Source organism: Stigmatopora nigra, chromosome 17 (genome assembly GCF_051989575.1).
Source record: "Stigmatopora nigra isolate UIUO_SnigA chromosome 17, RoL_Snig_1.1, whole genome shotgun sequence".
NCBI lineage: Eukaryota > Metazoa > Chordata > Actinopteri > Syngnathiformes > Syngnathidae > Stigmatopora > Stigmatopora nigra.
In genome coordinates, this window is record NC_135524.1 from 70,763 (window position 1) to 81,525 (window position 10,763).

At 53.7% G+C, this 10,763-nt stretch overlaps 2 protein-coding genes across 2 annotated transcripts; both read right to left on the reverse strand.

Moving 5' to 3' along the window:
• Nucleotides 1-223: 223 nt before the first annotated feature.
• On the reverse strand, nt 224-5,529 carry pigo (phosphatidylinositol glycan anchor biosynthesis, class O). Its single transcript, XM_077737274.1, has 10 exons — nt 4,563-5,529; nt 4,208-4,351; nt 3,993-4,116; nt 3,613-3,772; nt 3,293-3,466; nt 1,651-3,211; nt 1,370-1,573; nt 1,129-1,292; nt 936-1,006; nt 224-810 (listed from the first exon to the last, which is right to left on the reverse strand). The coding sequence occupies exons 1-10, from the start codon at nt 5,089-5,091 to the stop codon at nt 681-683; spliced, it is 3,261 nt and encodes a 1,086-aa protein (XP_077593400.1). The 5' UTR covers nt 5,092-5,529; the 3' UTR covers nt 224-680.
• Nucleotides 5,530-6,624: 1,095 nt separating this feature from the next.
• stoml2 (stomatin (EPB72)-like 2) lies at nt 6,625-9,162 on the reverse strand. The gene is made up of 10 exons (XM_077737275.1): nt 8,960-9,162; nt 8,638-8,832; nt 8,316-8,415; nt 8,159-8,217; nt 7,961-8,062; nt 7,749-7,883; nt 7,389-7,533; nt 7,231-7,310; nt 7,000-7,128; nt 6,625-6,916 (listed from the first exon to the last, which is right to left on the reverse strand). Exons 1-10 carry the CDS (start codon nt 9,005-9,007, stop codon nt 6,812-6,814), a joined length of 1,098 nt encoding a protein of 365 aa, XP_077593401.1. The 5' UTR covers nt 9,008-9,162; the 3' UTR covers nt 6,625-6,811.
• Nucleotides 9,163-10,763: the final 1,601 nt, after the last annotated feature.

Genomic DNA, 10,763 nt, shown 5'->3' on the forward strand with positions numbered 1-10,763 from the left:
AAGGAAAGGCCGGGGATGGATGTCCTGGGCGCAAAGCTTCCTTCTCCCTCTCCACAATGGCCGCCAGCTCTCGGTGGGACCCGACTAAGCGGCGCTCGAGCTAAAAGAACCCGGGGGCGGGTGACATCACAACAACAACAACAAGAACAACAACTCTCTGGCAGTTCTTCAACGACCCAGCCGGAGCCCCGACTTAAACGCGAAGGAGTTATCAGACTCGAAATTGGCGGTCCATTGTTGTCGTTTATTTATTTTTTTTCAAGCACCTTTCCAAAAATACAAACGTTCAGCCGCACAATTCCACGGTCGAGAGGTCATTCATTGAAGGTGGAACCCCCCCAAAGTGGAGAATTGCAAAAAAAAAAAAAAATGATGTCAACATCTCCTCTTGTCCATCAGACATTTTCGCCGCAACATGAGCAAGAACATTCCAATGGCCGCGGGGACGGCGTCTTTTTCATTTTCCGAGTGGGGCGTCTTTTGGAAAAGGCCGTCACCCACTCGGGGGAAAGATATTAACAACTCACTTCTTTCATTAAAATGTCACTTTAAGTTGGCATCATTGCATATTTGTTATTGCTGGAAAAATGTTCCAAAAGTCCTCCTCCTGGTCAAAAAAAATCCACTGGCTGGTTCCGGGCACCGAAGCCCACGTCGCCGTCCGGACGCGTGCGCCCTGGCTAGCGAGACCCATCGGGGAGCAGTCTCTGGAACCAACGTCCGACGGCCACGTCCACTCTCAGCACCAGGGAGACGCCCAGCAGGAGACCCAAGCCGCTCGCCACAAAGGCCGAAGCCTCGAAAATTAACCTGCCGGGAGAAAGAGCAGAGCGGGGATGGCACTTTTGTCCACGGCGAGACCACCAGAGCACGTCTCTACCGCCCAGCGGGAAATGGCAGCGCTAGGGGGGGGGGGGGGGGGGGGGTTCACTTACTTGGGCGCAAAAACACCCCACACCATCAGGTGTCTCCTGAGGAGAGCAGCGGCGCACGCTGAAGAAAACACCTGGGAAAGGGACAAAAAAAAAAACAACAACAAAGTTGTTTAAGCACCAGAGGTGGCACACAGCCATGGTCAGACACGGCCGTCCAGACATTTGAGCGTGCTTTGTAAGTGCTTCTTCGTACTTGCGCTCCTTGAAGAAAGAGGTATCGCGTTGACAGTTGCAGGAGAGCCCGGCGGAACATCTGCGGATTCTCCCTCAGCCTCATTTCCATCACGGCGTCGCCTTCTCCTTTTGCCACGCCCACCTCGCGCACCAAAGGCCAAAAGAGCAGCAAGGGACATCCCACTTGGTGAGCAAGACATAGGGCAAAGGTCAGTCATGTCATTCCAAGGCGCCTCCGTCCGGACCACTCTGGGAATGACCTGCAAACAGGATCTGCGAAGCAAAGGTGTTGAGGGCCACCATGGAGGCCGGCAGCCAGGTGGCGGCGTGCCCCTCGGGGAAACCCACGAAGGCCGCTCCCCACTGAATGGAAGGGAAGGAAGGCAGGTGACCCGTGGCGTGGAAGAAGTTGGAGGCCGCCAGGGACCACAGCACGATGGGGCCCCAGGGCACCTCGAAAGCACCTGACGGAGACACCGTGAGCACGTGGAGGCGGCGCCGGAGGCGGCGGCTGGGCTGCGGAACCGAGCGAGCCACCCACCCGAGTCCACTCCGCGCAGGCCACGCAGGGCGGAGGAGGAGGCGTGAATGTGCAGCAGGGCCCCCGTTTGGACCAGCAGGAGGAGGAAGGAGAGCGCCACGGCCTCCGGGTGCAGCTGCATCAGACCCAGACCCAGGAGCCCGCACAGGAGGAGCAGCGGGGCCGAGTAGACGCTTCCCAGGCCGTAAGCCTCCACGGCGGGGCCCTGGGCCGTGCTCGCCGCCGCCGCCGCCGCCGAAGCCGCCGCCGAAGCCCCTTCCTCGTTGAGCGAGTGCCGCATGCGCTGGTAGATTTGGGGGATGAGGTGGCGGAGCTCGGCCTGCGGGCTCATGCCGGTGCTGGCCCGGTAGCGCGGCGCCATCGCCCAAGGCCCGGGCGCGGCGCCTGCCGGTCTGGCCTTCACGAACACGCTGAGCGGATCCAGCCAGATCAGCGCCAGCCCCAGCCCCAGCAGGGCGTAGGCGGCCCTGGGGAGCACCAGCCGGCCCAGTCTGATCAGCTGGCCCAAGTTCTTAAAGTCCTCCTCCGGGGAGGCGCCCACCGCCCAGTGCAGGGCCACGCACGCCGACAGCGAGGGCAGGATCCAGCGCGCCGCCGAGGACGTCCCGCCCCGGGAGTTGAGGTTGCCGTAGTGGCGCAGGCACCTTCGCAGGAGCCACGTCCAGGCGGCCAGCGACAGGACCGAGAGGACGTAGTAAAGGTTCTTCAGACGGTTATCCTTCACCCGGGCCAGCGGGGACAGCAAGGGCGACGGGCGACACCACGCGTCCCCCTCTCGACAGCCGTGGAAGAAGAGGGACAGGTAGAGGCTGGCCAGCAGGGGGGCCGACAAGGCCACCACCGCCAGGCTCTCCTTCCTGGCCCGGGGGGCCCGGGCGGCCTTCCAAGCCTCTTGGTTGGCGGGCGGGAACAGGAGGAGGAGGCCTTCCCAATTCAGGGACACCACCAGGCACAGAGCCAGGCTCAGGAGCAGGAAGGCCACCACCCGACCCTCGGTCAGCACGTAGCTGTCGGAGAAGGCCGAGGCGCAGCGGAGCAGCGTGGCCAACAGGGGAGGCCACGGGAGGCCGTCGGCGCCGCCAACGATGGCGAGGGGGAAGGCCCCCGACACCAGCGAGAGCGCCGAGGCCGAGGCGGACGCCGCCGCGCACCACGCCCACTCCACCCGGCCGCCCAAGAGCCTCTGGGCGCCGGCCGCGCAGACGGCCGCCGCCACGGCGACCTTGGCCGGGAAGGCGCCCGACGGGGAGGGCCGACACGTCTCGGACACGGCCAGAGACGCCGCGCAGGCCAGGGCCAAGACCACCACGCCGCCGGCCATCCGGAGCGGGCTGAAGCGGGCCCAGATGGCTCGGCAGGCGTCGCGGACGGAGGCCAGGTGGGCTTGCAGCGCGCTCAGCACTTCGTGGGGGGACGACGACGACGACGGGGAAGAGCGCCCCCCTCGGGCCAATTGCAGGTACTGCCGAGACAACTCCTCAAAGCGATTCCTGAGCAGATTCAGCGTCTCAGTGGGCATGTCGCGGGCCAGGGCGGAGTACGACTCCAGGAAACGGTTGACCTTCAAAAGCACGTCACCCACGTCACTCACCAAAGCAACAAAGCACCGAGCGAGACTTTGTGCACCCGAAGAATAGCCAACCTGTTTGGCGTTGATCCACAGCGCCTCCAGCTGGCCCAGACTGGCCGCCCCCTCGCCGAGCGGAGGGAAGAGCGGCAGGAGAACCTGGCCCACGCTGCTGTAGGGGATAGGCACGTCGAGCAGCAGTGCCAGGGTGGGAACCAGGTCGGTCTGGGGCACCACGTCCGGTTCGTTCTGAAAACAGAGAGAGGGACGGAGAGAGGGAGGGATGGCAAGGAAGGAGGGAGGGAGGGAGGGAGGGAGGGACAAACGGATGGTTAGCTAGAGCATTTCTTCAACCCCAGGAGAACGCCCAGAGCACCCCCAGCCTTTTCACAAACCTGCGACGGTGCCGCGGGAAAGAGCGGGACGGGACTGTAGAGGAAAATGGCCGCGTCGGTCTCCTTCTGACTTTCTCCCCCGTGGTCGCCCGTGTCCGTCATGCCGTGATCTCCCATCACCAGCAAGATGGTGTCGTTTTGCATACGCTCCATCACGGACCTGGACAGCAAGGAGGACGTCCGTGCCAGGGGCACCAGTTCCCCAATCAGGACCGTCGTGAACCTTGACGCGTGGCCCTGACGCGTGGCCCTGACGCGTGGCCTTGACGCGTGGCCTTGACGCGTGGCCTCGACGCGTGGCCCTGACGCGTGGCCTTTGGCGCACGGCAAAAGAGACCAAAAACAATCCCGAGTGCGCCACGCCCACTCTGCGGACGGACCTGATGACACCATCCATCTGGAGCAGTTTGGCCGCCATCGCCGGGTGATCCGGACCAAAGGTGTGGCCGCAGTGGTCCACCCCGAGGAAATGGGCGATCAAAATATCCCACCCATCGCCCGTCACTGTGGAGGGAAACAAAGCCACGGGCGCAATGGAAGCCAAGCCGGCCGGCAAAAGCATCTCATCTGAATGTGGCGTGCGGCAAAAACTTACTGGTGGTGTAGAGATCCTGCAGAATTCCATTGTCCACCGTGTGGAGGTCCTTGACGTTAAACGAGGGAAAGGGCAGAGAACGGTAGAATTTCTTGGGGAAAAGACTCTCCCAGGTGTCGTCCCCCATGAACACCACTCGTTTCCCTGTTCAAAAAGAGTGCGAGGGACAAAGTGAGGAAGGAGTTGGTTGGTTTGGATTTTCTTGAAGGGGGGAGGGAATAAGGGACAATAACATCCAAAACAAAAGGAGCTTAGCCACAAGGCTGCTCGCTGTCCTCCACTCGTCCCTCCTTCCAAAAAAGAAAGACTGACGTGACTGTGAGTAGACTGGCCAAGTTGGCTGGAGCATACGTACCAACTTGAGCAAACTGGTGGATGAGATTGTCCTCCAAGACGGCACTGGACGCAAAGTTATTGCCCACGTCTACAAAAGTAGGCAAAGAGCCGGTGGTCAATCCCTTGATCCTCTGCATGGTGGTGGTGGGCGGGTCGGCGCGAAAGGGGTACAGGCGGCACTGGGTGGGCCTGGACCGGGCCGTCTCCTCAAAGACCCGCAGCTTGTTCTCCCAGAAGGCGGGCGAGGGCTTTCGTGGCTCGAAACGAGCAAAGTCGAACTTCAAGGCGTCGACCAGGAGTAGAACGGCTCTGGCGAAACGCGGACGTCCCGCACAAAAGTCTCGGGACGCTCCGGTGGACGCTTCGGTGGACGCTTCCGTGGACCCACGGTTGGACGCATCGCTGGGCTCCAGTACGTCCGCACAGGTGCTGGTGCGGTTGACCTCCACTCGAATTAGCAGGAAGCCGCTCATGAACAGGTAAATGCCCACCAGGTAAATAGAAGTCAGCCAGAGGAGCAGGAATAATGATGACGGGAACCCCCGCATCCTCCAAGACAACCCTTGGGCTTCGAGCGCGACGTTATTCTATTGACGACGACGACGACGAAGACGGCGTCAACCATGGGGGCCGAAGTTGCGTTACAGACGATGTTCTTGTCGATATTTGAGCTCAGCTCGCCTCCTTGTCGACGGGAACGCACTGACCTTGTCTACGGACGGTTCCTCTCGTCGCTCCAGCCAGGGCCTACTTTATCGGATGGAATGCTTTTAGTATATTGTGCGTCGAGTGTACGCGCCGTCGGGTCATCCGGCGAGATACCGCTGTGACTGGTCGGCTCACTGGCTACTAGGTAGCAACTAAAGCGCGGCTAGCTAGGAAGTAAAGCGAGAATAGGTAGGAACAAAAGCACACAGAGAACGTTACCAGAAGTTACATGCGGACATTTTAGCGCGTAGGACTGACACGGAGACGCCATTTTGGCTCGAACTTACGTATATCCGTAAGTAAAACAGGCGGTCCTTAAAATTGCCCGACATGAAGGAAACAGTTTGACCTTCGGTACACTGGATTTTTTGAAACAAAGGGAAGGCGTGTGTGTGTGTGTTTGTGTGTGCGTGTGTTTTTAAACTTTTGCCCCTCATCACTACGCTCGAAAGCAGATTTCCCCCAAAACTATTTTGCGGCACAATTTTTGCATTGAAAAATTCTCAAGGGTCACCAACATCTGAAAATCTTTTCATTTAAAACTATGCCACCTTTGTTAAGAATAGTCATTCTCAACCAAGTTTTATCAGCAGGAATCACATAAATGTGTCCAAAATGTAATTTTTCACGCTGACCTAATGTCACCAGAACTTGATGTCTGTGGACCCTGAACAACTTCCGTTTTGAGTGATGCAAAAATAAATCATGTCATGTTTTTTTTTTAATCACACCATTTTATTGATGACTTTTCTCCAAATATGACTTCAATCACCTAATATTATGCCAAAAAATGTTGTGCTCGCAGACTTTACGCCGGCTAAAGTGGATGCCCGAGAACTTTGAAATATCATATATTTTATCACAGCTGAATCATTATAATAAAACACAAGGCAAAATGACTGTTTCACAATCTTGTAACTGTACAATCTGTCATTTCGAGTTCATCACCTTTTGATTGGAAGTTAATCTAGTTATTTTCATCTTGATTTTTCTCTCTGAATATGACATTGTATGACCGCAAGTGCAATTTCCCACGGCACACCTGAACATGGCTGGAGGGCGGCACAGTACTCGGCAGACACTGCTCTAAAGAACACGGAGAGGGGAGAACGTTTTCTCCATCTGCACCTGCCTCTGTTTTTACGGCATTGGGAATCAGCACACGCTGATTTCCGTGCAACAAACTCAATTTGGGATATCCACGCATCCAGCCAGCCAATAAAGCTACGGCAGTTGAAAAATGGACTTGGTTTATTTGAAAACAAAGACGTGAATTGCTGAAAGAATGAAAAGCAGATGCAGGTGAAAAATGGGCCTGTTTTTTTTCATGTGAATTCAAGTCTTGTTGAAATCATGAAACGCAGATTTTCAAATGGATGAAAGGAAGAATATTTATTCAAAAAGAAAACAAAACATGACTTCATACACCATGTAGTCCAGAAAAACCACGTTGTCAGTAGCGCGGTTCCTGCAATTGCCGATCCGGCGCTCATTGAAAAATGCGCTGCTGCGGCCGCTACTTTGTCATCTTCCATGGCCATCCGCTGCAAAGAATGCGCGCTATTTACTAGATTCCGCTTGATCCAAAACATCTTGAGGGCGCTCGTCCTCTTCTGGCGGAATCTTTGAACTGCTCTTTGCTAGCGTGCCGTAAATGCTCATAGCCTGAGGGGAGAGGGAAAAGGCAGCGGCCGTCATTTCAAATGGCCTCGGGGAAACATTGGCTCTCATCGCCTATCCGTCCGTACCTGCGTAACCATGCTACTTATGTTCCCGGCGTTTGAAGGAAGAAGAACGGTGTTGGACTCTTTGGCCAGCTTGGAAAATGCGGACACGTATTGCTCGGCCACACTTAGCGAGGCTGCCGCGTTCCCATTCTGCAAAGGAGGAAGAAAAAGGAGGAAAAAAACTTCACGGGAAGAGTTTCAAATGTGCCGTCACATTCAAAGACAAAAAGAGGGGGAAAAAAAACCCTTCACCTGCTGATCCAGGGCAACGGATAACAAACGGATGGCCTTGGCTTTGGCTTCGGCTTTGGCCAAGATGGCTTGGGCTTCACCTGAAGGCAAATAGTAAACAATCGTTGAGCATCAGGGGGGTGGGGCTTCCATTTGACTGCTCGGAAAGAAGAAATGACCTGCTGCTTTGTTGATCTGCTCTGCCTTTTCACCTTCCGAAGCCAGAATCTGAGCTTGTTTGCTTCCCTCCGCGACATTAATGGCCGATTCCCTGGTCCCTTCCGACTCCAGCACCGTGGCTCTTTTTCTTCGCTCGGCCTCTACCTACAGAGCATTTTAGGGTAGCTACGTGAAAAGGCGCTCAAATAGCCGTAGCCGTAGAGAGTGCAGTCAGTCAGTCAGTCAGTCAGTCTGTCAGTCTGTCAGTCTGTCAGTCTGTCAGTCTGTCAGTCTGTCAGTCTGTCAGTCCGTCCGTCCTTCAGTCAGTCCAACTCCAGTAAAGAGTTTTGAGGTCACTCTAAATGTGCTCCCAAGCTCACCTGCATTTGCATGGATTCCTTGACACGAGGTGGGACGTGAATATCTTTGATTTCGTAGCGCAGGCAACGGATTCCCCAGTCATCGGAAGCTTGGTTAATGGAGTGCACAATGTTGGCATTGAGGGACTCTCTTTCCTGAGGGGGAAAACAAAGAGATGCTTCTGCTGTCCACAGCCAGATGAAATGTCAAGTGAGAGCGCTATGTCACCCACCCTGAAGACTTTGTCCAGGGTTAGTTTTCCCAGTTCCGAACGCATGGTGGTCTGCGCCAGCTGCGTGACGGCATATTCCGGATCCTCCACGCCGTAACTGGCCTGAGGGTGGGGTGCGTGCGTACGTACGTATGAATAACAATGGCGACACGGCAAAAAAGACGACTCAAATATGTCTGCTTCATTTGATCACCTTACTTTGAAAGGGTCCAGTATCCTCAAGTACAGAACGCCGTCAATCTGAAGAGTAACATTATCTGCAAAACAAATTTCCCGTCCCGTGATTTTTCCAGTGGCACAAGTTCCGTTCCAAAAGCTGCCGGACGGGGACACACAGAAAGACGCGTGGACTGACCCAAGGACACTGCAGACTGCTCCGGGACATCAATAACTATTTCTTTGAGGCTTTGCACGTAGCGGATGCGATCCAGTACTGGTATGAGAAAATTTAACCCCTAGAAAAAAAAAAAAAAGGTTTGAGTGCAAAACACATTTCTATTGGAATGGAAGTAGCTATGGCAATTAGGTGTCATCATCATTGTTGTTTTAGTAGTAGCAACTGTTGTAACCACTGAAACAGCCGTAAGGGCCGAGACGCCGGCCAAATGTTTTCATTCTCTCTTCAGGGATGAAAACAAAAGCAAATAAAACAACCCCAAAAGATGGGAAACACTTACCGGTTCCAGGATGCGATGGAAACGACCCATCCTTTCCACCACCCACGCTTCTTGCTGAGGCACAAAGAGGACAACCGTGTTCATGGGTAGACTGGACGCCCATCGCTGCTGAACCGGGGACACCCGCAAACTCGGCACTGTTCGCCGCAAACTCGGCACTGTTTGCCGCAAACTCGGCAATGTTCGCCGACTTTGCTAGAAAGCACACAAACATGATTGTACCGTCATTGGAATTCCGCGGTAAAATGCCAGCGCTTTCCCCGATTGGCGGTGTGCGCGCACACGTTTAGGACAGCTAAGGAAGGAAGAGTGGTCATTTTACCTGGAGAAGAGCCCCCCCGACGGTGCGGAACAGTGCCGTTCGTATCATCGTGTAAGCGTGAAACGAATGACTGTGTTATGGTGCTGTCATTCAAAGCCTTAATTTCGAAAAAGGACCACAGTCGACAAGGATTGCTCGCTCACTCACTCATCTCGATGTGACCTATCGAGGAAGTTGCGTCATTGGTGCCACCGTAAAAAGTCCGCCACGTCGAGAAACAAGAAGGTGGCATCAGGGTTCCTCTCACGCCGCCAATCATCAGTCAAATTAACAGCTAAAGTACAATCATCGCAACCTTTTGAAAGTCTTGAAAATTAAAATGAAATAAAACGTTTTTACTTGGATCTGCCAGCACTGCTATTTTTTATTGTATCCCTTTGTTGTTGTAGTACAAAACTATATCCACATTGTGGCGCTGTTGTGCATATTTTGACGCTCCCGAATTTTCAGATTCATGAGTAGTATACGTATACTATGGAACTTGCCAGGGAGCATTAGGAAAGCTTTGGACGGAGATGATTTCCACGCCTAGTGGGAAAATGAAAGAGATGATCAAATACAGACTCAATTGGATTGGATTGGATTGGATAACTTTATTCATCCCGTATTCGGGAAACTTCTTTGTTGCAGTGGGAAGAGGGTGAGGATGCAGGAATAGGAAAGGCATCCTTTTGGTAGATCCTGTCCATCAAGGTGGATCATTTGACCTGGGAAATTCAATTGACTTGACTTCACCACACTGAAATGCAAACGTATCCAATTGATAGGTTAGGGTTCCTTTTCGGTCAGTCACCACTTATCATTCGTGCTTTTCTTTAGCCTCAATTTAAAAACACCAGTACCCACCTTTCCCCCAAAAGTATGACAAACCAATCCAATAGGAATGTGTCCTTACACTCGGTGCCCCCGATGTCAAAGTCACGGCCCGGGGGCCAAATCTGGCCCACCGCTTCATTTTGTGCGGCCCGAGAAAGTCAATCACAAATGCCGACTTTCTGTTTTAGGATCAAATTCAAATGATGATAGAAGTACACGACCTGTCCTGATTTTTGATTTTTAAAATCAGCAAGTGTTTCAAAATTAGGTGGCTTCTCTGGCCGCAAAAACATCAACTCCATTTCATGTGGGCTGGACCATTTTCGATATAATAATTAGTTTATTTATTAATTAATTTGATTATAAGAACTGGCGGCCAACGTAGGAAAAATAAGTTCAACTATTAACACAAACAGGCTGAGTCAATTTGGATGAACAATGTCTTCATTTTGGCATAAACTGGGCAAACTGGGCAAATGACTTGAAGTATGAGTGAGTCGGGGAAGGGGATTAAAGCGCTTGTCCCCTCCAACCAAGAGCAGCCTAATTCAATGGCGATTGGCCTTCAATACGTCCACACGTTCCACCTAATGAGCGGAATAAGACGGCGGGCCGGAAAACAACCTTGAATTATTGTCATTGAAGGGAGAAATGCAACGTGAGGCCACCCCTAAACCCCCTCCCTCCCCCTCCGTTCCCCGCCAGCCTGTCTTTTGGCACCCCTGCCAGTTATGAAATAAAGCGAGCGGAGACGCCAAACTCCGGTTTATTAATGGTGTGCGAACAAAGGACACTGTCGGTCGGGGACGATCATTGTTTATTCCCACAGATCTGGGATTTGTGGCTAATTGTGTCGAGCGGACGAATGGACGGAGGGACGCTCCACTCGGACTCTTTTTCACAAAGGCATTTGTCATTTGGAACATAATGGCTGCCGTATACCTTCGTTTTCACACAACAACAAGAAGCGAAATGAGGAGAATTGACA

Bases quoted from the DNA above. Each gene is read 5' to 3' on its own strand.
- pigo (XM_077737274.1), bottom strand. From the start codon at position 5,091: ATGCGGGGGTTCCCGTCATCATTATTCCTGCTCCTCTGGCTGACTTCT. The intron at 4,117-4,207 runs GTAAGTTTTTGC...TTCCCTCCACAG, and splicing joins GCAGGATCTCTACACCACCA to TGACGGGCGATGGGTGGGAT. The intron at 3,467-3,612 runs GTTTGTGAAAAG...CTCTGTTTTCAG, and splicing joins TTCCCGCGGCACCGTCGCAG to AACGAACCGGACGTGGTGCC.
- stoml2 (XM_077737275.1), bottom strand. From the start codon at position 9,007: ATGATACGAACGGCACTGTTCCGCACCGTCGGGGGGGCTCTTCTCCAG. The intron at 7,534-7,748 runs GTGAGCTTGGGA...AATGCTCTGTAG, and splicing joins AGGAATCCATGCAAATGCAG to GTAGAGGCCGAGCGAAGAAA. The intron at 7,129-7,230 runs GTGAAGGGTTTT...CCTCCTTTGCAG, and splicing joins CCGTTGCCCTGGATCAGCAG to AATGGGAACGCGGCAGCCTC.